Source organism: Lampris incognitus, chromosome 2, assembly GCF_029633865.1.
Source record: "Lampris incognitus isolate fLamInc1 chromosome 2, fLamInc1.hap2, whole genome shotgun sequence".
Taxonomy (NCBI): domain Eukaryota; kingdom Metazoa; phylum Chordata; class Actinopteri; order Lampriformes; family Lampridae; genus Lampris; species Lampris incognitus.
The window spans coordinates 140,839,731-140,866,896 of NC_079212.1; the positions used below are offsets into that span (position 1 = coordinate 140,839,731).

At 45.7% G+C, this 27,166-nt stretch overlaps 3 protein-coding genes across 8 annotated transcripts; 2 read left to right on the forward strand and 1 right to left on the reverse strand.

Moving 5' to 3' along the window:
• Positions 1-124: 124 nt before the first annotated feature.
• Positions 125-7,973, reverse strand: capza1a (capping actin protein of muscle Z-line subunit alpha 1a). The gene is made up of 10 exons (XM_056275392.1): positions 7,897-7,973; positions 6,100-6,163; positions 5,925-5,976; positions 5,771-5,834; positions 5,202-5,408; positions 5,021-5,100; positions 3,561-3,639; positions 3,368-3,439; positions 2,586-2,648; positions 125-2,446 (listed from the first exon to the last, which is right to left on the reverse strand). The coding sequence occupies exons 1-10, from the start codon at positions 7,933-7,935 to the stop codon at positions 2,306-2,308; spliced, it is 861 nt and encodes a 286-aa protein (XP_056131367.1). The 5' UTR covers positions 7,936-7,973; the 3' UTR covers positions 125-2,305.
• LOC130108458 (uncharacterized) lies at positions 7,592-12,754 on the forward strand. 3 transcript variants are annotated; one of them, XM_056275391.1, is made up of 3 exons: positions 7,592-7,980; positions 11,273-11,507; positions 11,733-12,754. In XM_056275391.1, exons 2-3 carry the CDS (start codon positions 11,309-11,311, stop codon positions 12,428-12,430), a joined length of 897 nt encoding a protein of 298 aa, XP_056131366.1. In that variant the 5' UTR covers positions 7,592-7,980; positions 11,273-11,308; the 3' UTR covers positions 12,431-12,754. The 3 variants fall into 3 exon arrangements, with proteins under 3 accessions (XP_056131366.1, XP_056131363.1, XP_056131364.1); XM_056275388.1 differs by lacking the exon at positions 7,592-7,980 and adding an exon at positions 8,728-9,136; XM_056275389.1 differs by lacking the exon at positions 7,592-7,980 and adding an exon at positions 8,728-9,136 and having other exon boundaries at positions 11,748-12,754.
• Positions 12,755-14,380: 1,626 nt separating this feature from the next.
• LOC130108456 (uncharacterized) lies at positions 14,381-26,121 on the forward strand. 4 transcript variants are annotated; one of them, XM_056275382.1, is made up of 6 exons: positions 14,418-14,458; positions 19,842-20,018; positions 20,173-20,368; positions 23,922-24,009; positions 24,194-24,285; positions 24,996-26,121. In XM_056275382.1, exons 2-6 carry the CDS (start codon positions 19,857-19,859, stop codon positions 26,012-26,014), a joined length of 1,557 nt encoding a protein of 518 aa, XP_056131357.1. In that variant the 5' UTR covers positions 14,418-14,458; positions 19,842-19,856; the 3' UTR covers positions 26,015-26,121. The 4 variants fall into 4 exon arrangements, with proteins under 4 accessions (XP_056131359.1, XP_056131360.1, XP_056131357.1 ...); XM_056275384.1 differs by lacking the exon at positions 20,173-20,368 and having other exon boundaries at positions 14,381-15,201; XM_056275383.1 differs by lacking the exon at positions 20,173-20,368.
• Positions 26,122-27,166: the final 1,045 nt, after the last annotated feature.

The following is a 27,166-nucleotide window of genomic DNA, read 5'->3' on the forward strand; positions in this document are numbered from 1 at the left end:
AAATGTATTCTTTCAAAGTTCATTTCGAATAAATTATTTCATGCATCATTTCAAATCAGGGAGGTTGAGGCATGAACTCTTTGGATGACAGAAAACAAAATCCACAGGTAACACAGATCGATGGCAGAATAAGGTGTATCGTTTATTGACAGTGGGTTATGGACACTGGTGGACACAGGAAAGGTAACTAATACAGATGACAGGTTATACGAACATAAAATCATCACATGCATCTCTATATGCGCTTTAACCCATAAATTCACTGACATTTTCGGCAATTAACATTCTTTGTTCAACTTGGTACAACTGACCTGTTCGATGACTGAATGTCACTGCGAAACATAACACGTCTGTAAGATTTATTTATGCAAGCCATCCGAAAAGAAAAGAAAAAAATAGAAAATTAAATACATTTGGCACCCAGGCTCTTTTGAAACCAACCTCGACGGATGATGTTAAACACAATCTTAACGATCGCAGCAGTTGCAAGATCATATTTGGCGCAACTTTTCTTTATTCCTGATGAATAATAAATGTCTGTACATTTTGTATAAAAAATATAGCAAAACCTAAAGGCAGACAGTTGGCAGAAGGATACCTATACTTTGGGGAGGGCGGGACGGGGGGGGGGCATATTTACTCTGCAATAAATGAAATCCCTCTTTCCCTCTCAACAACTGAGAAGGGGGGGTGGGGGGGAATACTACAACTCCCAATTCACCAAGGAGGAAGGACTGAAATGTAGTTGGTGAACAGGTTAAATGATGCCATTCCTCAAGGCCTTGTTGGTCTACAGCCCTGCAGCCAAAGTGAGCTGTAATGATCCTCAAACACAGCCAGAAGTCAGATCATTTACATATCATTTACATATCATTTACTGCTGTAAGGTCTCTCACAAGAGGGCGATATCAGGTTGCAGCTTTAGGGGTTCGAGCTGTGCTGGTTTATTTTTCTTCTTCGGAAATGTTTGGTATATGGTATGCACGAGATTTTGCCCGGGGATTGGAAGTCGTGTGCAAATGCTGCCCAAGAAATATGACCCCAATCGGCCTGACGGGGGCGCTTTAGTTGAAGGTAAAAATTTCAAACTTTGAAAATTCCTAGCTCCTACGCCGTAAGTCCGATCTACACGAAGCTGGGTATAAACATCCACCTATCCTCACTCTGCAAAGCTGTCCCAAGAACCACTAAAGTCCACCTGACTAGATTTTCCGCCATTTTGAATTTTTTGAAAAACACGTTTTTGACATCTCCTCCTACACCGTAGGTCCAGCTGCTACCAAACGTCCTGAGGATCATCATTGGACCAAGTTTAGCTTTCAAGATATCGACCAATGAACTTCAAAAGGGCGTGGCTCAGCACGTGAACAGACCGAAGTTGGCAAAAAAAGTTGGGCCAGTCGTCACAACCCGAAAGACATTCAAATCGGCCACAAGGGGGCGCTACAAATCCAAAAATATGGGTGTGGCGCAACGCAAATCAGACTATAAATCAGAAATCGTTTGTGTAATCATTATAAAACTCGCAGGATCTGTTCCAGAACAACGTTGAACCCCCCCCACGTGTGTAAAACTATTGTGAAATCGCTCAACAGGGGGAGCCACCAGTTCCATACACGTGCACGGGCCTGGTGAAAATTTGGCCGTAAATCAACGACAGCTCGTCCAAACATCACCAAACCTGGCGGATGTTTTAAATTAAGCTGCTGAAGTTTTCATCGTCTTAACGGTCTGCGTTGTCTTGAACCCCCGTAAGCGCCGGGCGTGGCTATGCTGTTCACCTGCTGTTGTGTAAAACGGAAGCTCTCGGGACGAAGTCAGCCGGCGACACTCTAAAAGTTGGCTAAAACAGATGCTACACTAAGGCGTGGGATCAGTGTTAAGAGTTGCGGGCTTCGAAGGGTCCGATCAGTGGTTGTATAAAAAAAATGCGTTTGCGTCGGTGAGAGTGTGTGTGCACGCTAGCGAATGACCCAAACTTTCACATTGTCGCTAAAAGGCATTATCAGTTCAAAATAGCTTGTTTGCAAATGAGCTACAATTAGATCATTCAATGTCCTCTTGTGTTTTTTTTGTTTTTTTTTGTTTTTCTTTAAAGGAAGGCATCGCCACATGGTGCTCAAACGAAGCAGTCATTCCTTGGCGAAACCAAAACTAAGACTCGGGTTTGTTTCTCTAGACGGAGCTTAAGAGGACGAGTTATATCAGCACATCTTGACGCGAGCTTCGTCTTACATGTGCCTCAAATTCCGAGGTCCCCCCTCCGTTGGTCTTGGCGCAAGGCAACGCTGGCAGGCTCGGTCCTCTACGCGTTCTGCATCTCTTTGCCGATCTTGTAGCTGAGGATCTTGTTCCAGTCGATCTTGGTGCGGGTGACCGGGAGCTGTCTACGTAAGGCTTTGAACGTGGTGTCCGACATGGTCTGATAGTTCTCACTGATGGCCATCTGAAGGATCGAGGAAAACATTTCGGTCATACTCGCCCCCCCCCGCCAAACACAGCGACAATAAAGTATTTTCAGTGTAGTGTGATTGGTTAAGCTGACTGTACTGCGACGACTGATCCAGAACCGGTATCGGTCCTACCTGGTACTCGTTCTCTGCGTCTTCAATAATTTTCACAAACTCCTTGGCGGTTTGGCTCTCGTTCTGCCAAAACATGTCAGAGATGAAACCAGAGACTTAGACGATGTCACCGCACAAAGGTTGAACGATCTGAGCAGCGTGAATATGGTTGATTTAAACATTTCTTTAATTTCAGCCGTTTGTCTCGTTTATTTCCAATCCGTCTTAAACTGCAATCAACTTCCTTCATGTATTGTTGGTTAAGGTATGCACCTTTCAACGAATAACAGAGCACCGCCCTCACGTTAAAGCTGAACAATTAAAGGGCATCCAGGTAGCGTGGCGGTCTATTCCGTTGCCTAGCAACACGGGGATCACCAGTTCGAATCCCCGCGTTGCCTCCGGCTTGGTCGGGCGTCCCTACAGACACAATTGGCCGTGTCTGCGGGTGGGAAGCCGGATGTGGGTGTGTGTCCTGGTGGCTGCACTAGCGCCTCCTCTGGTCGGGTCGGGGCGCCTGTTCGGCGGGGGGGACAGCGTGATCCTCTCACGCGCTACGCCACCCCCCCGGCGAAACTCCTCACTGTCAGGTGAAAAGAAGCGGCTGGCGACTCCACATGTATGGGAGGAGGCATGTGGTAGTCTGCAGCCCTCCCCGGATCGGCGGAGGGGGGCGGTGCAGCGACCGGGACGGCTCAGAAGAGTGGGGCAATTGGCCAAGTACAATTGGGGAGACAAAAGAGGGGGAGAAATACCCACCCCCCCTCAAAAAAAACAAAACAAAACATTAAACTCATACTCACAGAAACGGTCAGTGCTTCCTGGATGTCTTTATGGCTGACCAGCTGAACGTTTCCATCCTCATAATAATGTACCTGGAATCACAAGATGGGGTGGGGGGGGGGGGTGGCGTGCAATGATGAGACAAAATTTGGGAAAACTCGGCATCTGGGCCAACATTTCACACTAAAGCTACTGAAATTCCGAGGAGCACACCTGTATCTTTAGGACCCCGACCACCTGCGCTGTGGACTGGGAGATATTGAACTTCCACTCGGACCGGCAGCGACCGTTCCTGGGGAAGAAGGGCACTGAAGGTGACTCTCCTGCAACTCAGCTCAGCTCAACACACAGGTCAGCCCGGGATAGGACGAGTAAACGGCAAAAAAAAAAAAAAAAAAAGTGAAAAATTCAAGAGGCAAATTTTAGGCATTAAATCCATTCGTGTGATGCAAAGGTGCGGCATTTTAGAAACATGATAATAAATATTATCATGAGCTGGTGTCATCCAGCGCCAAATGACCTCCTCCTCCTCCTCACCCAAACAGGACAAACTCATAAAAGTACTATCTAGTACTACTGTCTGAGACTGGTGTTGTAGTATAGCGGACTAATGTGTATTTCAGATTGTCACTGAAAATACTGCTCTCTGATTGGCTGGAGCGTGTGCGTTAAAGCCATTTAATGCACACGTAGTTCAGCGCAAGTTTAATCACAGTTCTAAATTCACACGCTGTACACTGAGTCTCTATGTAACCGTGGCAACACACCGAACCGGCCGCAAGACCAGCAAATGTTAAAAGCTTTAGCTTAGCGGCTAACTTTTACTCCGCAGCCTTTTAATTCCGAGTCCAAAACATTCAACAGAAAACAAGCGAAGCTGGAGCCTATCCCAGCAGTCATTGGGCGGCAGGCAGGGAGACGCCCTGGACAGGCTGCCAGGCCACCACAGGGCCCACACACACACACACACACACACACACACACACACACACACCTAGGGACAATCTAGTATGGCCAAGTCACCTGACCTACATGTCTTTGGACTGTGGGAGGAAACCCACACAGACATGGGGAGAACATGCAAACTCCACACAGAGGACGACCCGGGACGACCCCCAAGCTTGGACTGGCCCGGGGCTCGAACCCAGGACCTTCTTGCTGTGAGGTGACTGCACTAACCCCTGCGTCACCGTGCCGCCCCCAAGTGTTAGCTGTTAGTATATATATATATATATATATATATATTAAATGCATTATGTCTTTCACTCCTTTGGGCCGCAGTACAACAGTCCCAAACTCATGGTCGGCTTGTAGCTTGACTTGAGCGTATTATTGCAGCTTGACTTTTGGTTACCTCCCCGTGTCTGCGTGGGTTTCCTCCGGGGGCTCCGGTTTCCTCCCCCCCAGTCCAAAGACATGCAGGTCAGGTGAATCGGCCATACTAAATTGTCCCTAGGTATGAATGTGTGTGTGAATGTGTGTGTGTGTGTGTGTATGTCGGCCCTGTGGGACGGTCTGGCGGCCTGTCCAGGGCGTCTCCCCGCCTGCCGCCCCCGATGACTGCTGGGATAGGCTCCAGCATCCCCACGACCCTGACAGCAGGACAAGCGGTTCGGGAAAATGGGTGGATGGATGGACTTTTGGTTACTATAAACAGCTTCCAGGCAGCTCACCAGAAGTTTTTGGGTTGAAACTGATGACCCTCAATACAAGCAATTATGGTCTGCTGGCCGTCAATTGTTTTCCCATAAACCTGTGACAGATAAGACATCATAGGTGGGTGATCTGACCCTCGACACAACTGTAAACTCTTCACTGTGCCTGGCGTCGGTGCAGACAGGAGTGTGTCCTCACGGTGCAAACGCCGCTGGGGTAATGCTCCTTCACGTAGGCCCTCAGGGCGGCGTCGCACGCATCTGTCCACGATCGGAGGGCGGCCTCGCCTTCGTAGGGCTGGGGGTCGCTGGCCTCCTTCCTCAGGTGGTCGAACTTGAAAGAAACCTTGTTGTGCGGATCAAAAAAGCGCCCATTGCCCAGGTCTCCGTGTTCTGTGATCAGGACCTGCAGGGAGCAGAGCAGACGGACCTTTCTTTACCTTTCGCACGTGAATTTGGGGTGAGTGAGGATTCCAATACTGGCTGCTGACGAAGTTACTGCTTTTCTTTTTTTTAAGATTTTTTTTTTTTTTTGCATTTTCCACCTATATTAGATAGCGATAGTCGAGAGAGATGGGAAAGGCAGGGGAGAGAGAGGGGATGACATGCAGCAAAGGACCTAGGCCGGATTCGAACCCAGGCCTGTGCGGTAAGGATTTGGCCTTATGTGGTATACCAGGCGAGCCACCAGGGCGCCCCCTGATGAAGTTATTCCTAATGGAATAAAAAAAGGGAATAGTCATGTAAAAACTTTGCAAAAAGACTTGCCTGATCTTCAAATCCATCGATTTTGGCGAGGCTGAACTGATCCATGTTGTACTGGGCGAAGGCACTGAACACACACACACACACACAAATTGCACACATTATTTTCCCACAACAAATCAAATCAAAATAAGAAAGGAAACAAAGCTGAACTCACTGCGCTGCGCCCTCTCTGAGGAGATTATCATTGTTGAGCAGTAAACGCACATCTGGGAACAAGAACAATTTCTTTTTGCATACAGTTTAATGGAAACAATGCTAAAAAAAAAAAATGTGGCTGACGGTTACAATACAATAAATAGATAGAAAGTTTCGGCACAGAGGACACTCACCATTGAAGACTTCGTTAAACTCTCCCGGAGGAGCGTGGATGACAAAATTGGCTGCAATGCGGATCTTGAAATATAGAAATTGTTGTTTACGACATCGCTACATTCAAAATATCATCGCACAAGAGGCAACTCTGCCAAGAGGCCTGGTGATGCTAGCCGCTATATTTAGTCTCCACCTATTGCTTTGTTGTGATAGTCTATGGGTTGCTGAGGGGGACGTGCATCTTTTTGCTTGCCTCCCTCTAAAAGGAGATCAGAGCACCGTGTCAGCTACAGAGCAGCACCCCGCTATTTCAAGGACACGTCAGCACTGAATCTGGGATCAGAGGATTTCTTGCAAGTTTATTCTACTTCAATATATAAAAGCGTTGCCTTTTTTGCCTCGTGGCTTCCAAGCAGGTTTGCACAACAACAACAAAAAGATGCAAGGAAAGGGCTGAAAGCAAAAAAAAAAATGAGCAAAAAGACACGAGAGGAGCAGAACGCAGCCAGCTAACTTAAATCGGCTTCAGGCTTCTTAACTCTATTTTAGCCGCTTCATAGACGGCAGGCAGGATCTGTTGCTCGAGGGCTTTTCTTAGCTGCCAGTTTGCATGTGTAAGCATGTGGTGTCAAAGCCGACCAATGCGTGAAGGGGCTGTGAGATGAGGCAGCAGGGGTTTGCACGTTTTAACTGATGCAGATACTAATGCTACGCTTCAGTCAGTTGTCAGAGGTGTGCTACTGATTGACGGATGCAATGATCAGCCTGTCAATATCCAGTTGGCATACAGTCCTTCACCCAATGAATGCATGCAGTGTTAAACGTAAATGGAGAAGTGACTAACTCCCCCCCCCCTCCCCCAGATTCATTTTGGGAATAATGTCTGAACTTACTGTACCACAGCCAGGCCAATTACAATTTAGTACATCATTGTCGATATCAGTGTCCAAATGTAAGACCATATGGTGCTGTCTATCATACTTGGGTAGGCAGGTTGTTCTCTCTGATAAAGGTCAGAAAGGTAAAACAGCAACCAGTCACTGTGCCTGATCGCGTGAAAGTGGAATGTTCCTGCAGGTGTGAACATATAGCTGGGAATATCACCAAATTCAGAGGCTGCTCCACAAGACAGCACGTGTGGTTAGGCTAAAAACCCCTCGCTTTGAAACAGTTGGAGACGGACGTTTGCACCGGCACGTTTACTTCGGAGGGGCTTCACAGCTCCGGGGCTGCGGAATGCAAAGCGCGTGGCCACACGATGTCAAGCCACTGCGAGACGGAGACGACACGCCAGACGTTTAAGGAGCTTCACAGCACCGAACTTTAAATACATTTAAAAAAAGCATGCTACAGAAACAGCGATGATCTCAACTCTGAATGACCTGTGCAGCAATTTCAACTAGTTTCAGATAGTTGGGTGGGTGTGTGTGGGTGGAGGGGTGGTGGTGGAGGGGGGGTGGCGTTGCGCTGTCTGTGCAGTGTCATCATACTGCCAATGCAGGAAGTGGTTTAACTTCCTCCGATCGAGCGTCGGCTGACAATTTCTAAGCGTTTTACGCGCGCGTGCTTTATAAAAGGGGATTCGAATTGACGACGAGATACATTTGTAACCAGTCTCCGAGGGCCCCGACAGGAAGACGAGACCCCGCAGGCTGCACGCCGCGGCACCATGTCGGCGGACAACCCTACTGCGGTAGACTCGGCTACACGTGCTGTCCGACGAGGAGTTTAAAAGGGGTTTCTTTTTGATTCCCGGCACGCGGCAAAGGACCCGAGGGTATCGGAATGGTTTTTTTTATAAAATCAGGAAATACCTTCTCTTCATCACTAAGCTGATCTTCGAAGTCTGCCATCTTGGCTCGGGGAAGTGTTAACAAAGCAGCTGTCGGGGTTGCCAGGTATGGTTCCCTCCTCCCAGCACGGCGAGCGCTGAAAACTGGTAAACGTCACGCGTGAGCCGCTCCGTGATCAACAGATTTGGACGTTAAAAAAAATCGCGATTTTATTCTAAATAAAGGAACGAGTGAAGGGGGCGCTCATAAAACGCACACACAAGGGTGGTGATGAAAATTCTGCGTTATCAAATACAGGGCAAAAAAAAAAATCCATAACGTGTTTTTTAGTCAATTTTGGGGAAAACACGTGTAACTGGTTATTTTGTTGCCCGGTGCGGGATTCGATACGAGGTGTGCTGCGCCACGAGGCGACATCGCTAACCGCTCGGCTAAAGGGTCAGACCCGTTAGCCAGGGGCTAACGTGTCTTATTAGTAGTTTACACACAATTTCTTTTTTGTTTAAATTTCAAACTCATAGATAATTCCATTGAAAAGAAATGATCGTCACTTCCGTTATTTTCTAGTTTTTTTTCTAAATATTAAATCCGCTTTCTATCCTTTAATTTGCACTACTAGGCCGTTGTTTCGTTCAATTGATATCCAATATGCCCCTGGGTTTTTTTAAATTGGGGGTTTTTTTGTGTTTTTTTGGTGTACTTTTAAACCGCCTTCGTCGCCCTTATTCGGCTCGACGTTGTTTTGACTCGTCCGCCCCTTCCTCGTGCGGGAGAGCGCCGTTCGAACAAAGTTGAGGGAGGGGTGGGGGGTTCCCCTCCGGCCTGGCAACCCGGAGTCGTCAAACAGGAAGCACTCGGGGGGGGCGTGTCACGTGACCACGGGCCATCACAGGAGCAACAAACCCGAAAATTCACTAGTGGCGTGAAAACACGTGTTTTCACATTTGGTGTTCCGGGATCGCGAAGACGGTGACGCTGAGGTGGCCGTTTGACTGGCCTCTAGCAGATCCAGAGCGCTGAGAGTCCTGTTCTAGTAGTAGGGAAAGTGTCTCGTCTGTGTGAGCGCCTCCAAAAAAAAAAAGGAAAAAAAAGTGAGGGCTGTCACAACATGGGAGGTTGCTCGGCTGCGGGATGTTCCAGTCGCAACGAGAAGGGGAAGAAATTGCATTGTTTCCCCCGTGACCCTGCGAGGAGAGAGATCTGGGAGAGGATGGTGGGAAGACGCGACTGGAAAGCCAACGACAGGTCGCGGCTGTGCGAGGTGATCCTGCTCTTGTGCACGTTTGCGTCATCTCGTCCCACTAACCTCGGTGCCTCGCGTCACAGTGCGGCGTCCGTCCGGTGTAAACGTCCCGAAATCCTAAAACCACCAGTCCACCCCAACGTGGGGCAATTGCCCGATTACGCAAAGATGGCTGCCACTGAACATTTTAGGATGTTGACATTGGTAATAAGCGTTTGCACCGCCGCGTTAGGCAGACTTGTGGCACCCCTGCGCGTGCGGGTGTATTGTTCACGAACCACAGGTGACTCCTGGAGCTGTGTTACAGCCCCTCGCGCAACGTGGACACGATGACGCGAGACCGGACGTGTTGCGGGATCTAGTTCTGCTAATGTGGTGGTGGAACTTAAAACGCAGCCGTTCCTCGCTCTTAAAAACGGGTTCATCACAGTAGAGTGAGGACGTTTTCAGAACTTGCTGGAGTTTTAACTGAGTGAAATGAGCGATGGCTGCCCCTACCTGCTGATGGCCACCTCTCAAAAGTGTCACCCCCCCCCCACCCCTCCCCCCAAATATCGTCAGATTAGTATTCAGTCAGTTCAGTGTTCAGTGGTCAATCACAACTCGGGCGGCGTGTTGCTACACTATATCTTAACCCAGATGTGTTTGGTTGGGGTGCAGAAGCACTGCAGAGGGAGCCCACAGGTGTGTAGTCGTGTCATCCCTGCACAAGACGAGGTGCCGTGGAATCAATGTCACATAGCAAGCAAGGACCACTTGGAGAGAAACGAGCAAACTATATCTTAACCCAGATGTGTTTGGTTGGGGTGCAGAAGCACTGCAGAGGTAGCCCAGGGGATGTAGTCGTGTCATCCCTGCACAAGACGAGGCGCCGTGGAATCAATGTCACATAGCAAGCAAGGACCACTTGGAGAGAAACGAGCAAACTATATCTTAACCCAGATGTGTTTGGTTGGGGTGCAGAGGTAGCCCACAGGCGTGTAGTCGTGTCATCCCTGCACAAGACGAGGTGCCGTGGAATCGATGTCACATAGCAAGCAAGGACCACTTAGAGAGAAACGAGCAAACAAAACAAACGTTGTGTCTCCAGAAGAGGGGAGGGTTGTTTTTCAGCAGGCAGTGGAGACATTAAACACTGTAGTAAGAATATAATAATAATTTTAAAAAAAATTCCTAACAAACAAAAGTGGCCTGTTCAACAGGTAGTTTGTTGCATGGTAGAGTGTCAAAAATAGGGAGTACAGTTGTGCAAAAAGGGACATTAGATATCAATAAAGATAAGTAAATGTTACTAATGTAAGAAATGTGCATGAATAAAAATAAAAAAACAGGTGAAAGTGACTCTTGCATTGAGGTACAAACAGATAAAAGTGACCGCTGAACCCCCACAGACCAGTCCAGCTGTGGTTTGCTAGTAGTTCGGCACATTCCCAACTGACTGAGACTTAATGCTGTCTAGGGCTGAGAGAAGAATTTGTACAACCTGACAATGGCAGTTTGAACAAATGAAATCTGGTATCTTTACCTGGAACGGCAGAGTAAGACAGTGAAAGTAGCATTGCTAGCACTGGAATAAAATGCAAAAAAGGTCTACCACAAAGCAACGACCAAAGTCAGCGGCTCTGTCACACACGACACATGCATTTCCATGATAGCATTTTTTTAAATTGTGTTATTATCTCTGTTCATGTGTACACATATACTTTCTCTCATTTCAAATATGAGTTTCACTTAATTCATATCAATTCACTTTATATCATTTACATGGCGTTATTATATTTACTCTTATAATTTGTCCCTTTGGTTTGCCCAGACACCAAGTTAAGTGATATTTGACATTTCCTCCTTTGGTGACAACTCTTGTCAGTTCTGCCTGATATTTGTTGCTAAGGGGATGGTGGTTCACCAGCTGATCCTCAGCATGTGAAGCATCTCACCTCCCTCATGTTATGGAAGACATGGCGACATAGACGTAGCAGGCCCTATTAGGGATTATAGGGATGTGGAAGAAAGACAGTGCCCACATTTGTATAATGTTGCCAAGACTACGGTAGCAGCTATGAGTTTCACCGGGATTTAAGATGTGCTATATTAATAAGTTTGCCTATTGTAGATTGCTAAATGTAATACAATTCTATTATTCTGACTGCTTAGGACCACTTTGAGGAATCACAATATGAATCAAGACGCATGGACAACCTGCGCAAGTTGAAGCCCAATGCTGTACCAACCAAGTTCCCCCACTTCAATAAAAGCAAGACTCTAAGACAAATAGTTGGCAATTTGACCAAAACGTTGGTTCAATCTCCTTTACCAGAGAGACACAGTGTTGAACACTCCTACAGCCAGAGTTTAGAGAAGGGTCCTTCAGAAAAGGAGGACAGTGGTGGTGAGTACTATCAACTTTCTAAGCAAGTTATCAGGCGAAATGTATACTGAGAAGGTTTTTTGAAACAAATTGTCAGTCTCACTGGGACTACCTGCTCCCGTAGTCATACGTCTTATCTGTGAAGCCATCGAGATCCAAACAAAATGTATTATTCTGTGAATGCATCATGTAAGAACATCAACTCTGCCTCCTCAAAAATGTTCCCATCATGATTTCCCAATATAGTGATCTTCATTGCAGGAGACCCCCTCTTCAGTGTGAATGATGGCACAGGAGAGACCATCCTCAAGCCAGAGGCCTTTGAACTCCCGCTACATTGCGTATTTCTGTATCCTCTCGATGATGAGGATCTTACGAAAACCCGATTCCACACCTCGACAGAACTGCGGTCCAAAGAGCCCAAGGAGGAGCCCCAGTCCGAACCGCACCCTGCAGAGGACACGGCACAGCCTCTGAACACAGACACAGTAGACTGTGACTTTGCTCGCCTGAAGGACATAATCCGAAAGAAGGACGAGAGGATAGCTACGCTCCTCAGAGCTGTGATGAACGAGCGGAGGGAGAAACACAAACTGGAGAGGGAGAAACAAAACCTCATCCAAAACATCGAGAAGGTGTTCAATCCCAATCAGCTGGCGAGGCTCGGGCGGAAGAGCGGCAGAGGGGTCAAGTGGTCCAGCGAGACCATAGAGAAGGCGAGGCAGCTAAGGGCCACTTGCGGTAGCAAAGGGTACATGCTGCTGAGGGCTCAGAACCAACCGCTGCCATCACTGAGGTGTCTGAGGAAGATGAGCCCAATGAAAAAAAAAAGACTCGAGGGGGACGCTGTACCAGCAGCAGCACGGCAAGCCACAGAAGTAATGGATTTTTTACAAGCCGCTATTGGTCTAGATGGTGCCTGCTTAGAGACAGTGACAAAGTAGGCTGCAGTAGTTCAAATGTTTCAGGTGTCATTTGTCATAGCCAGAACTACAGCAGGCTTGTGGCATGAGTTCTCCCCCAGTTTGGAAAAACCTTGAGTCCCTGTCCTGTCAGCATGATAGCTGTCCCCGCTAGTACCACACCAGTCCAACTTTGATGTGTGTACTTTGTTGTGTGTACCTGCATTAGCCCGAGGGATAGTTAATTTCACAAGAGGAGGGAACCTAAGCTATTGCTTCAATTATGTCACACAAGGACGTGGATTAAACTGAGAAACGTTTTTGACAGATATGCATTGTACACAGTTGTGGATGTCTTTTTTGCCTTAGAATAAATTTTGCAAATTTGTGTCCAGAAAAGCTTTTATATGTGTGTGTGTGTGTGTGGGGGGGGGGGGTGTCATATTCCTTACTGATATTTATATGCGTTGCTATTTTTTGTGCATATTCTGGTTTTTAGCACTACTGAATATTAGATGTCGTTTACAAGAGGTAGTATTTTGAAAGATGAAAAGAGTTAGCCTCCCCCCCCATGTTTTCACCAAACTTACATGTGCCCCTTCATGAGTAACATGTCTGAGAAACCATGTAAGTCAGCAAATCACCTCCTCAGATGTTATTAAGGGTCCGCGGCTACCTTTTAAGTACTTTACCGCAAACTTTTTAAAACTTTTACTACCAACCACTGGAGGGCAGTAGCGAGTTTATGACGTGTATACGACTACCGGCGTAAATACGTTCATTTGCTGCAGATTAGATGTCGTTTACAAGAGGTAGTATTTTGAAAGATGAAAAGAGTTAGCCCCCCCCCCCATGTTTTCACAAAACTTACATGTGCCCCTTCATGAGTAACATGTCTGAGAAACCATGTAAGTCAGCAAATCGCCTCCTCGGATGTTGTTAAGGGTCCGCGGCTACCCTTTACCGCAAACTTTTTAAAACTTTTACTACGAACCACTGGAGGGCAGTAGCGAGCTTATGAGTGTTTACTACTACCGGCGTAAATACGTTCATTTGCTGCAGAAGAAGAACTGTGTGTGTGGGGAAAGAGCGGCGCCTAACGTTGTGAACTCGAGTAAACCCGAAACGGCAGGAAGGACGAGATTCACCGCAGGTAAAAAAAAAAAGAGAAAAAAATCTCAGCGGCCTCTCGGAAAGACACAGTCGCCTGCAGGCCGAAACCCCGCGTTTGTATTGGGTTAGAATTTCAAAGCTAGGAGGACGAAGCCAAGCACGCCGGGTAAACGTCATCCATGCTAATTTAACGTTAGCTACGTATCGCTAGCTAAGATAACGTCTTTATGCATGTTCGATTATCCAGGTAAGAAAATAATTATTTTAAAAAAAATAAAATAAAAGTTGAACCAGTTCATCCGGACGCCAGGACACGACGTTTACCCGACAGAAACGTTTCATTGACCCCCCCCCCTTCGGTCCAAACCGACCGCCGGTACCCACCCCCCCCTTCTAAACAATACCGTTGCGTACGGACCAAAACCAGCGGTCCGTTTTATATGCAAATAGGCGCCGCCATTACGCTAAAGACAGTTTATGCTGCATTCCAGACAACTTGGGACGTGGAGACTTTCCCGACCTCTACTGGACAAAGTCCGACATCCTAAATGGAGCAGTTGTGCTGCGACAAAATCGGTCTCGGCGCGATGAATGAATCTAGCGCAGTGGCGCCTGCTCGCTACAAAGTAGCCTGTGCGTGAGATTTCTTTCTTCTTCTTTTGCGTGTGAAGCGAACCAGTGCGCCTCGCTGGTCTACTCGGTAGCTGTAGTGTATCGTGCGATCCCCCGTCTGCGTAGAGTCCGTACGTCCAACACCAAATCCCACAATTCCTAGCGAGCCAGTCGCCTCTTCCTCGGCAGAGCCCTAGAAAGAGAGAGCGTGACGTCACGGGCCAATTACGTAACAGCAATGGCGGCTCACGGGAGCCCCGCATAGTTCCAAACAGCGCGACCCGGGGCGATGGGATTCCTATGGCGAAGGCGTGTTTCTCGCGTTAATCAAAGGTTAATTTACAGGTAAGAAGCTACGGTTGACGTTTTAACGATGACCATTTTACAAGCGCGTTTGAATCAAATTAACGACGTAATTTAAAGCGTGACAGCTCGTCAGTTTCAAACAAAATATTAAGTTTTAATGTTCCTACGCATGCGCATAGAATATGCGTCACGTTGGAATATATCTATATCTATATATATATATGAATGTAAAAAAACTGAAAATATCGGTTAGTAGTTACCAGAAATCGCGGCTAAGCAGTTCATTTAAATGACCCGCCGAGCTTCGTTGGGAACTATTCGGCGGCTACACGAACCACGTGACCCTCTCGCGTTCTGACCCCTCGCTGACGTAACGCTCTCTTTCTAGGGCTCTGAGTTGAGCGAGCTCGCTACAAAATGAGGTGTTTTCAAGTCTTAAATCAAAGCTAAAGTGATAAGGTTTGATTAAATCTATGTAGGAGCGTTTCTGTGCAACGTCATCACAGAGATGCGTGCGCAACTAGGGGGCAGAAAGCAGCTACAGCGCAGAAATTTTAACCCAAGGTAGAGCTCAGATACAGCAGAGATGACGCGCAGTTGTTGTGCAATCAACTGCACAAACCGCCAAAAGGATGGGTGGAAAATGTTCAACATTCCAAAGGGGTCACATGCCTTTGCAAGGAATCGAAGGAAATTATGGATTCAGGCAATTAAAAGGGCGGATTGGGGTCCCGATGGTCCGAAAGGCAACGAGAGTCTGTGCAGCGCCCACTTTGTGTCAGGTAAGTTTCTGAATGCTAACATTAGCTAGCTAGGTAATGAGTAAGTTAGCTTTATGCGTGATTCATACAAAATGATAGCTAAACTAGATTATGTTGGTTTGGTTTGGTTCAGTAGGTTATAGCCTAACTAGCTAACTGGCCAACTAAATTGTCTTGTCTGTTGGTTGCCATAAGTTTTGCTATGTTACGTGTCTTCAAAACAGCTAATGCTAACGTAACGTCACAGTATTCCGTACCCCACAGTGTTCCAGGGCTCCAGACTCTTTTTTTACTAGGAGCGCTATAGTCCCTTATTGAAAATTTTAGGAGCACAAGCAGAAAATTTAGGGGCACACCTTAAATCGACCTGCAACGCAATTATTCATACCCCCCCCTCCCATTTTAACTGTGTTACTGATAAATGCTTTGGTAATACATAGACAAACTGACAGAAATAACAATGTGCTGTTTTATTTTAAGTTCACAATGTCACATTTTAATTGAAATGGTGCTTTTTTCAATCAGACAAATTGAATGTAAACATAAGGTATGTGGTCAGTAGCATTACCGTCATAACAGTACAAGAACCACAGCTTAACAAATGTACATTCATAAATGTAAACAGTATGTGGTCAGTAACCTTCCTGCCATTGGATCCTTGCGTAGACTATTTCACATTCTTTGGTTGGAATACCCGTGTCACCATCGATCACGAATGAGAGATAAGTGGCGTCCTTGGTCTTCTCATGGGTCTTCTGTTTAAGTGAATCTGCAATAGCGCCAATGAACTGCGCACATGCTGTGTTGTTGCTGTATGTAGGATTCACGTTTACGCCGCTCTTTTTTAACAATTCAGTGTGACCCTTGAATTTGGTGAATGTTAGTTCCTGCTTAGCTATGAAATACGCTGTGTTGAATTTCACTACCATTTCAGCCTCATCTGCTGACTTAATCGTAGCTTCCTGGCTGCGAAATGCTGTTGGAAGTGGTGATGTAGTTTCATTAGTGTATCTGTCTCGGCATATAGTATGCTACTACTACTACTACTTTTGGCTGCTCCCATTAGGGGTCGCCACAGCAGATCATCTGTTTCCATTTCTTCCTGTCTTCTGCATCTTCCTCTGTCACACCAGCCACCTGCATGTCTTCCCTCACCACATCCGTAAACCTTCTCTCTAAGGTCTTCCTCTTTTCCTCTTCCCTGGCAGCTCCATATTCAGCATCTTTCCCCCAATATACCCAGCATCTCCCCTCCATACATGTCCAAGCCATCTCAATCTTGCCTCTCTGGTTTTGTCTCTAAACCGTCGAATTTGAGCGGTCCCTTTAATATAATCATTCCTAATCCTGTCCTTCTTTGTCAGTCCCAGTGAAAATCTTAGCATCTTCAACTCTGCCACCTCCAGCTCCGCGTCCTGTCTTTTCATCAGTGCCACTGTCTCCAAACCATATAACATAGCTGGTCTCACAACCACCTTGTAAACCTTCCCTTTAACTCTTGCTGGTACCCTTCTGTCGCAAATCACTCCTGACACTCTTCTCTACCTTGCCTGAACTCTCTTATTCACCTCTCTCCTGCACTCCCCGTTACTTTGGACAGGTGACCCCAAGTATTTAAACTCATATGCCTTCGTCACCTCCACTCGTTGCATCCTGACCATTCCACTGTCCTCCCTCTCATTCACGCAGAAGTATTTCGTCTTGCTCAACTTTCGTTCCTCTTCTCTCTGGTGCATACCTCCACCTCTCCAGGCTCTCCTCAACCTGCACCCTACTCTTGCTACAGATCACAATCTCATCCACAAACATCATCGTCCATGGAGACTCCTGCCTGATCTTGTCCGTCAACCTGTCCATTACCATTGCAAACAAGAAAGGGCTCAGAGCCGATCCTTGATGTAATCCCACCTCCACCTTGAACCCATCTGTCATTCCAACCGCACATCTCACCATTGTCACACTTCCCTCATACATATCCTGCACCACTCCTACATACTTCTCTGCAACTCCCGACTTCATACAATACCACACCTCCTCTCTCGGCACCCTGTTGTATGCTTTCTCTAAATCTACAAAGACACAATGTAACTCCTTCTGGCCTTCTCTATACTTCTCAATCAACATTCTCAAAGCAAACGTCACACCTGTGGTGCTCTTTCGTGGCATGAAACCATATTGCTGCTCGCTAATCGTCACCTCTCCTCTTAACCTAGCTTCTATTACTCGTTCCCGTATCTTCATGCTGTGGCTGATCAACTTTATACCTCTGTAGTTACTACAGTTCTACACATCGCCCTTGTTCTTGAAAATCGGTACCAGTATGCTTCTTCTCCACTCCTCAGGCATCATCTCACTTTCCAAGATTGTGTTAAACAATCTAGTTAAAAAACCCACTGCCATCTCTCCTAAACATCTCAATGCCTCCACAGATTTGTCATCAGGACCAACTGCCTTTCCACTCCTTTCTTCATCCTCTTCATAGCTGCCCTTACGTCCTCCTTGCTAATCCACTGCACTTCCTGATTCACTATCCCTACATCATCCAGCTTTCTCTCTCTCTCTCATTTTCTTCATTCATCAGCCCCTCAAAGTACTCCTTCCACCTTCTCAGCACACTCTCCTTGCTTGTCAGTACATTTCCATCTCTATCCTTGATTGCCCGAACTTGCTGCACATCCTTCGCAGCTCGGTCCCTCTGTCTAGCCAATCGTTACAAGTCCTTTTCTCCTTCCTTAGTGTCTAACCTGTCATACAACTCACCATAAGCCTTTTCCTTGTGCTTAACTAGTGTGTTATGTTTAAACTGTGCGGTGCCGGTTGCCTCGGCAAACTTGGTTTTCCCCGCATGTTTTGGACCACATCTAGAGCAGAAGATACAGTTCATGGTGTTGGTGTTTTTGCAATATCTAAGTCACGTAAACTCTCTCAGCCATTCCTGTTGGAAACATTTTCTTGCCTTTTTTGCCACAACGGCTTCTTCTGAATCTGACTTGTCGTCTGATTTTTTCCTCCTCGACCTCGGCAATATGATGCTGTAGAGGGCCTGGCTCTGGTACAGGACAGGAGGAACCGTATGTGGAAAAAAAAATCGTCAAGGGTTCGTTTCGCCATTGTTGACTGAGTGTGCCGTCAGACGCGACGACAGCAAGACACACCGACCAGAGCCGCTGAGAGAGAGAGTTACGACACTGATTGATCTCGCCGCCATGCAATCATGTGGTTCATGTACATGTCAGTAGTTCCAAACAGTCCCCACGCTGTCAAGTTCACCTATGGGACAGACAGCAGCGAGTGCGATATTAAACGGCAAATACTAAAATATGAAACACGAAACCATTTCTTTGTACATTTAACTGCTTTTACATTTATTGCATATACTTTAATGTTAATTTGGTATGTGGAGTGGCGGAGTGACAACTTCATAAGTTAATTATATCAGCTTTATATTTTGGAGGGAAAGAGTTCGTTCGTTCGTTCGTTTGTTCATATTAGTATACACTGTGTTAGCACACATTACATAACCAAGTTTCCTGTAGTAATCGGCTTTATTTTAACCATCAGTCAACCTCCCTTTACATTCCTGTTGATAATATCAGCAGTTTTAGACATACATTACCCATCAGCTATGTTATTGGGTTCAATCTACTTGCACTGTACATCACTTACCTGCATTGTCAAAGATCTGTCAAACATTTGATGTTGGAACGTGTTAGCGAGTGTGCATTCAGTGTGTTGGTGTCCAGTTTTTTGATGAGACAAAGGTGGTAACCCTAGCTCCACCACACATCCCTGATATTATCCTGATATGATCCGTGACTTTCACATACAATGTAAGCATGCATAATGACGAATAAAAATCAATGAATACCAATAATTGCTCACTGTAAATAAGCAGGTTTGATCAGCAGTGCAAAAAATACAAGGCAACAAACTGCATTCAAGAAAACAATCGTAATATGTTACAGCCTGGCTGGTGAGCCTGCAACATAAAAGGGAGGCTGACACAAACTTAGGTTTCCAATAAATAGAAGAATTTATTCAATGGTATGGCAATGTAAACATGATGGCAAGTCAAAATTGAGTGTGAGGACGGTAAGGGTAGGTCTCCATGTACTGGGCACATCTTACCAGGTGTGTCTAACTAATAATACCTCCCAGTTACCACCATAGCCTTAAGAATAAAAGGGGGATGCTGTGGGGAAATGAAACTGTAAAAAAAGCAATACAAATCCGCTTCAGTACAGGCACACCAGGCTACATGCCCATACACTGCCAACTCCCACTGCAAGGCCAGTTGGCTGGGATGCAGAGGGGTACCACATCTCTCATGAATGCTGGATCTTCTATAAGTACTCAGCACAGCGAGGCCTACCAAAAGAAAAAGAAGGGGTGTCAAACACACAAAGTTGAAAAGAACACTCCAACTCCACTAGTATTGGTATTCATAAGAGAACAAAACTATATCAAAGGTCACAATATAACACAATCAATACACCATTTTCTGTGAGGATTTATTTTCTTGGTCTTGTTATGACCTCTGGCATCTCGCCTTATCTAAGTCAGGGAGACATGAGTGGATAGGAAGAGGTTGTCACCTGCTCTCTGTGGTCTGCGCTATTGTCTGACGCCTGACAGCAATGGCTACATTCAACATTTTATAGATCAATTGTCATACCATGGTTGGCTGTACAGCATTTGGATGCACCAATCGGTCCGAGAAAGGAGTGCGGATGTATGGCTTCCCAAAGGACATGGACAGAAGGAAGAAATGGTTGGCAATGGTCAGCAGAAGCAACCTGACAATCAAAAGAGACTACAACAACAGAAAACTATGTCAAGTAAGTTGTGTTTACACAGGTGAAACAGACAAGCTACTTGTGGTCAGCAAAGGGTTTTACGCTTTTAAATGGAGACCACAATGCAATTCCAGCTGACAATTAAGGGGGATGTCTGGAATATGGGTGGACACTGAATTTGCATGCCTCTCTCCAGGCGCATTTTGAAGAGGACCAATTCATTGCCACAAAAAAAGGCCAAATGAAGTTGAGGGCTGACGCTATGCCCACCATATTTGTGCATCGCCCGAGGCCTAAGAGGAGGAAGGCCCCTTCACTGCGAATCTTGCCAGCAATGGATACTGCAATGGCCAGTGACCACACCTATTGTGGTCAACAAACAACAAACTTTGGTATGACAGATGTGAACACACAATATTTCTTAATAACATTTCTGATTTCATTGTATTCATACATAGATAGCACATACGCCTGTAACTAAAATGCTTTATTGTTATTGCAGAGATTGAGGGAGAAATTGAGGGAAGAGAGAGCACGAATTGTGTCAATTATGAAGTGAATGAGAGGGACATATCAGGACACAGTGTGCATGTAGTCAGCAAACCTGAAGACAGTGATGCACGGGCCAGTGGATCAAGGGCCAGTCAGCAAGAACATCAGAGCTGCAAGGAGGGCAAGAAAAGCGACAATGGGCATTGTGCAAGCAAAAGCCAGAGTAAAAAGGCAAAGCAAAAGGTACCCATGGCTATGGCACCCATGGCACCTACCTCTGCACCTGTGGCACCTATGGCTATGACAGCCAAACCACTACCAAGCACATTGCTGGTTGCCATGGGTGTACTTGGTTTGTCCTTCACACCTGCAACATCTGTTTACTAATCCAAAGTGTAAACTTAATTATTTGTAAAAATACATTCATTTACAACTTGTGGCATTTACAACTTGTTTATAACATGGGCAATCTGTCCTTTTTAGTTATCCATACAATAATCCATACAATAAATATCAGAGTAAATAACCCTGCACACTCACAAAAAATGTCCACCTAAATAATTCACAATGACCATGGCAACCTCTCTCAACATATGCAATGTTTACCACAAATTAATTAGGAAAAGGTGGTAATGAAATGTATTCAAGAAAGAACACACTTTCAGTTTACCTCCTACCTTCTGCTGTTGTTGTATGGTGTGTTTACCTTGTTCACCGGTTGAATGCCCTACCAATATTAAAAACCTCGAAAGTGGAAATTTACTGATAGCGCAGAGTTCACGAGTTCTGTACACAACTGGGCATGTCCTGATCACGAGCTCACGAGTTCCATTTCAAGGCAACTTAAAACTACGCTTCCGAGCTAACAAATTAATAACAGGTTAGCCAAATAATAGTAACATTAATTTTATTGAAGTTTAATGATATTGGTAGCAGTACAGCAAACTGCCATCACAGACCCACTGATAACCAGTACAACGTAATATATAATGTTCCCCAATGGAAATAACTGAATTAAATAGTTTGTTATATACAGTATAGGATTTTGTTTGCAATGGTGATGGATAGGTTAATGGACAAGATAGGCAGGAGTCTTCATGGATGATGATGTTCTCGGATGACATTGTGATCTGTAGCGAGAGTAGGGTGCAGGTTGAGGAGATCCTGGAGAGGTGGAGGTATGCACTGGAGAGAAGAGGAATGAAAGTCAGTAGGAGCAAGACGGAATACCTATGCGTGAATGAGAGGGAGGACAGTGGAATGGTCAGGATGCAAGGATGGAGGTGGCGAAGGCATATGAGTTTGAACACTTGGGGTCAATTGTCCAAAGTAACGGGGCGTGCAGGAGAGAGGTGAAGAAGAGAGTGCAGGCAGGTTGGAGTGGGTGGAGCAGAGTGTCGAGTGATTTGCAACAGAAGGGTACCAGCAAGAGTTAAGGGGAAGGTTTACAAGATGGTAGTGAGACCAGCTATGTTATATGGTTTGGAGACAGTGGCACTGACAAAAAGACGGGAGGCAGAGCTGGAGGTGGCAGAGTTGAAGATGCTAAGATTTTCACTGGGAGTGTCGAAGAAGGACAGGATTAGGAACGATTATATTAGAGGGACCGCTCAAGTTGGATGGTTTAAAGACAAAGCAAGAGAGGCAAGATTGAGATGGTTCGGACATGTGTGGAGGAGAGATGCTGGGTATATTGGGAGAAGGATGCTGAATATGGAGCTGCCAGGGAAGAGGAGAAGAGGAAGGCCAAAGAGGAGGTTTATGGATGTGGTGAGGGAAGACATGCAGGTGGCTGGTGTGACAGAGGAAGACGCAGAAGACAGGAAGAGATGGAGACAGAGGATCCACTGTGGTGACCCCTAACGGGAGCAGCTGGAAGTAGTAGTAGTAGATATATAGTGTAGGATTTTTCCTCATAGTTTGTCTAAAACTAGCGAGCTATCTAGCAAGTATCAGATAGCCAAAGTCCTACTTGTCCATACATTTTATTCATACAATAATTTCATTCAGGTGTATTAACAACCTGTAATCATTAACAACGTATAATCATAAACCTACATTCCTACTTAACGTCAACCTTCATTCCTTGATGTATTAAAAACTGATTTGACAGAAATTCGTCAAACATGCTAGCCCGGTAGCTGACCTAGTTCGGTCATTACGTTAACAATAATTAAGTTAAAATACTGAACAGCTAATGTCGAGCACATATAAAAATAACAGTATTTACTATACTAATGACAGGTAATGCAGTAAATGGAGTGAATTATCAAAAATCTTATCTCCTAACTTATCAACTTGCCGCTGAAATGGCTTGATACGCAATGGAAAGCAATACTGTGAATATCAATGTTTGGAACCATTCATGATCCCCATTACCTGGAAGCTGGCCGGAAAAGTCTCCGCCATTTTTTACAATGGGAGCCTATGGGAGTGTCACCACTCTGTTTTTCAACCGCTCTGACCTAAACTGGCGGACTTGCTGCCTCCTCGTTTTTCAACATGAAAAAACAAAAACGACAATCCGGGCATCCAGGCACTCCACCACTGGGGTGTCACCGGCCCTGCTCATGATAGGGTGGGAACTAAAACAACCACTGGACTGCCTGAGAGCCAAGCCAGCCCCTGCACATGTGAGCCCAGGGCTCCAGAAGGCCAAAGTACTTGTCCGCAGCTCACAGGCTCAGATGAAGCAGAGGTTCGACACTTTGCGCAGAGTGAAGGACCCCTCTCTGTCGGCAGGGGACTGGGTCTGAGTTAAACATGCACACCGTCAGAACAAGCTGCAGTCACACTGGTCAGTGCCCCGGCAGGTGACTCAGCAGCTAGAACCGGCCACCTACAGACTGGACGATGGGACCAAGGCCCCCGCCTGGAGCTGCGCCCAAAGAGGAAACGCCGAGGGCAGTCTGACTGGACGTGGAAGTGGGGCAGGCTAGGCTAACTGCTAGCCCATGCAGACCAGCGGTTCCGACAGTCTTCCTGGCTGGCGTTGGTTCTCTGGACAGTGACATTTTTGGACTGCATTGCAAATTTACTGAATGTACTGTGTTGTTGACTGTTTATGTGGTTTTTTGTCTTTTGTGTGGCTGGGAGAAAAGAAATTTCATCTCTATTGTGTATGAAATTGCATGAATGAGATGACAATCAATTGTTTTTGATTTCTGATTCTGATTTGGTCGCAGTCTGGAGCCCTGCGTACACTTCAACTTTTATCTCCGGTTAGCTAAAATGATCAAGATAATATTCTGGCATATTTTAACTAAGACTATTGGCGTAACTTGAAGTTGTTTAGTTATGCTCGGTGTGTTACTAAATTTTGGAGCAGAGACTATGTTTTGTAGCTCTGAATTAACATTAATGCATGTTTTTGTGCATTTGTTGCTCATGTGTTGCTCATTATGATGGTGGTTAAACAACTAGCCGAGCTCATTTTTCTCTTTATCTTATCAGGAGAACCGTCCATGGATTATGATAGTCCAGATTTTGTTCCATCCATTTTTTCCCATAGCACCGGAGACAGTACAGGAAAGGTGGCAAGGTATGTGTCATGTCATGTATACTCGATGTGCAGTATATGGCCATTTAGTCGTCATTTGTAATATTCTAATCTTCCTTAGTATGTGAGCAAATAAGCTGTATTTGTTTGGCCTTGTTATGTTATTGCATTTTTATGTTGATAATTATTTAGTGCATTAATTTGATTGTACTGCACTTTGTCCTAGATATAAAAGAAAGAGAAGGCCGGACGAAGCTAAAGCCGCTGTTGCCAGCCCCACAGGAGAAACTGAGGCAGATCCTCTTGAACCCACTGAAGGTATGTGCAAGCTATACTGTTTAGTGTGTGTGTGTTTGTGATGGTTGGCTGGGTGAGGGGAGTGATAGAAAAACAGACAGGTATTCTGTGTGTGTGTTGTGTGCATGTCTGTGAATGTTTGGTGCCGGCTGGCTTTTGTGATGTGTCGCCGGTGTTGTAGTACTCGAGGCCAGGACTCGGACTCGAGTCCGACTTGAGTCGTGATTTTCATGACTGGTGACTCGACTTGGACTTGAGCACTGATGACTCGGACTTGGACTTTGACTTGAGCATTGACTGCATTCAAACTCGGAAGTTGGAGATGAGTACTTGGACTTGTTAATTGATAAAGACTTTTTTTTTTTTTTTTTTGTAATAGGCATAAGATATTGGTAGCTATATTAATGCCCTAACATTATTCAATTTCGTGCAAGGGCAGGCACATGTGTTCCACCTACATGCGGATTCACGTGCATACCTTCATGTTCAGTAACAGTTAGTGCTAAGAGGCCTAACTCGAACTCGGCTCAGACTCAACCTTGATGACTCGGACTCAGGTAATGGGGACTTGACTCAGACTCGACTCGGACTCTTCTTTGGGGACTCGGGACTTGGATTCGGACTCGAACCCTGGGGACTCGACTTGGACTTGAGGTTTAGTGACTCGACTACAACACTGTGTCGCACATGGAGAGGCAAGTAATTTCTTTTCTTTTGTTTGTGTGTTGTAGATGAAGGCGAGTTTGTAGCCAAAAAAGAGACGGATCAACTCAACCTGCCCTACAACCAGCTCCGTGACGACTATGAAGCTGTGAAAAGAGAACTGGAGGCCACACAGGAAGAGAATAGAAAACTGAAGGAGCAGCTTAAGCAGTCCAATTTTGGGTTTGATTCCATAAAGGACACGAACTCTAAAATTTGTTTTTTTACCGGTTTACAGTCATTGCAGGTTTTCATGTGGCTGTTGAACATTTTAAAAAGAAGCACACTTGTGCTGAAGGGTGGGTTAAGCTGGGAGAACCACCTCCTTTTGGTTCTAGTGAAAGTCCGACTTGGACTCACCGACAGAGACCTTGCCTACAGATTTGGGCTTCCATTCTCAACTGTATCAGAAATCTTAAGACAGTGGATTCCCGTGTTGTCCTCAATATTGAACCCTTTGATAATGTGGCCGAGTAAGGATGCAGTGAGAGCAAACATGCCAAAGTGTTTCAAACCTAAATTTAAAAACTGTCGCTGTATTTTAGACTGTACTGAGATTTTTATAGAGAGAACATACAATCTAAGAGCAAGAGCTGAAACCTGGTCAAATTATAAGCACCAAAACACAATCAAGTACCTAATTGGAATAACACCAGCAGGAGCTATATCTTTTTTGTCTGATGGGTGGGGAGGTTGTGCCTCTGACAAGTTAATAACTTTAGATTCTGGCTTTTTGGGAAAACTTGAGTATGGGGATGAGATCCTTGCAGATAGAGGTTTCCTTGTTAGAGAGGAATTGGCTAGAGTAGGAGCAACACTAAGAATCCCAGGTTTCACTAAGGGGAAGTCTCAGTTGTCAGGTTCATGTGTTGACACTTCACGCCAGTTGTCAAGAGTCCGTGTTCATGTGGAGCGAGTTATAGGTCAGCTTAAAACCTTTCAGATACTGAACACTGTGATACCCATCAGCCAAGTTGATATGCTAGATTATATTGTAACTATATGTGCTGGTCTCACCAACCTTAGAAGGACAGTGGTGGCCCAGTGATAACTGTGTTGAGACAAAATAACTATCACAGAGATATGATTGCAGTAAAAAGAGTTTTAAACACTAACAAATGCAAACATTTAGAAAATAAAACTAATTGCACTGTCTTGAGGTGAATTATTAACAATTTTTCTTGCTTGTGAATTTTGAGTATTATTTCCAGTGTCTGCAGAACTGCAAGTTCACTTCTTTCTTCGCTTCTTTATTTGCATCCACATTTCCATTTCTTGGGGTATCTGGTGATGTTCACACATGCATAGTGAAAGTGTTGGCAGCAGTCTTGTGCACTTGATCATTTTGCCAAAGCTAGGCCTTTTGCAGTACAGACATTTGATCTCTTCAGCCAGGTCGGGGTCTTTGCAGCGGCAGATGAGTTCTGGAAGGAGGTGGTCCACGAAGAAGACTTCAGCCTTGGGAACAGTTTCTTGTAGAAATGTCTCATCTCTGTAGCCGGAGAATGATGCTGCATGTCTTGGTCCACACCACGAAATCACAGACGTCCATTTGACAAACATACATCTGTAGTTGAGTCTGCCTGTAATATGGGTGGGTAGGTCGCAGATAATAGTGTTCGTCAAGGCAAAAGGATGCATCAGACTCTGACCCCTGTAGTCCCTCCTTGTACTTGTATGGACACTTAATCTCCGGCACGCCTGTTCCACAGCAGTCACATGAGAATACCCCATCAGGAGAAGCAGCCAGGTATGGCTCATCTGCTTTCACTGTTAGACCCACTGCATTTAGATTAAAGTTCACGTGTGTCTTTTTCATTTCTGTTCCGTAACACTGGCGTGCAGTATCTTCCATTTGTCTTCCCCACATGACAGCTGGAACAGTGAGATCTGTGGATCCATATTGTATTCGCTGTTTAATAACACTTTCAGCTGAGGTGTCCTTACATTTGACAACCCTGTGAAAGCTGCTCACCGTTAAACGTCCCGCTCTGTGCGTGTTCCATGTTGTGCACTTTGCTGCTTTTGTCACATCCTGCAGGTGTTCCAGTCTGTTAGTGGTGCGTTGCCTTCTCACTTTGCAATAGCTGGTTTTGCACTTCTCCTTAAGGTCAGCTGACGACAGGTCCCTAGCAGATGGCTCATACGTAGCTGTCAGGGGTTCAGGGAGTTCATATTCTGTTTCCAATGCTGTGTCTGT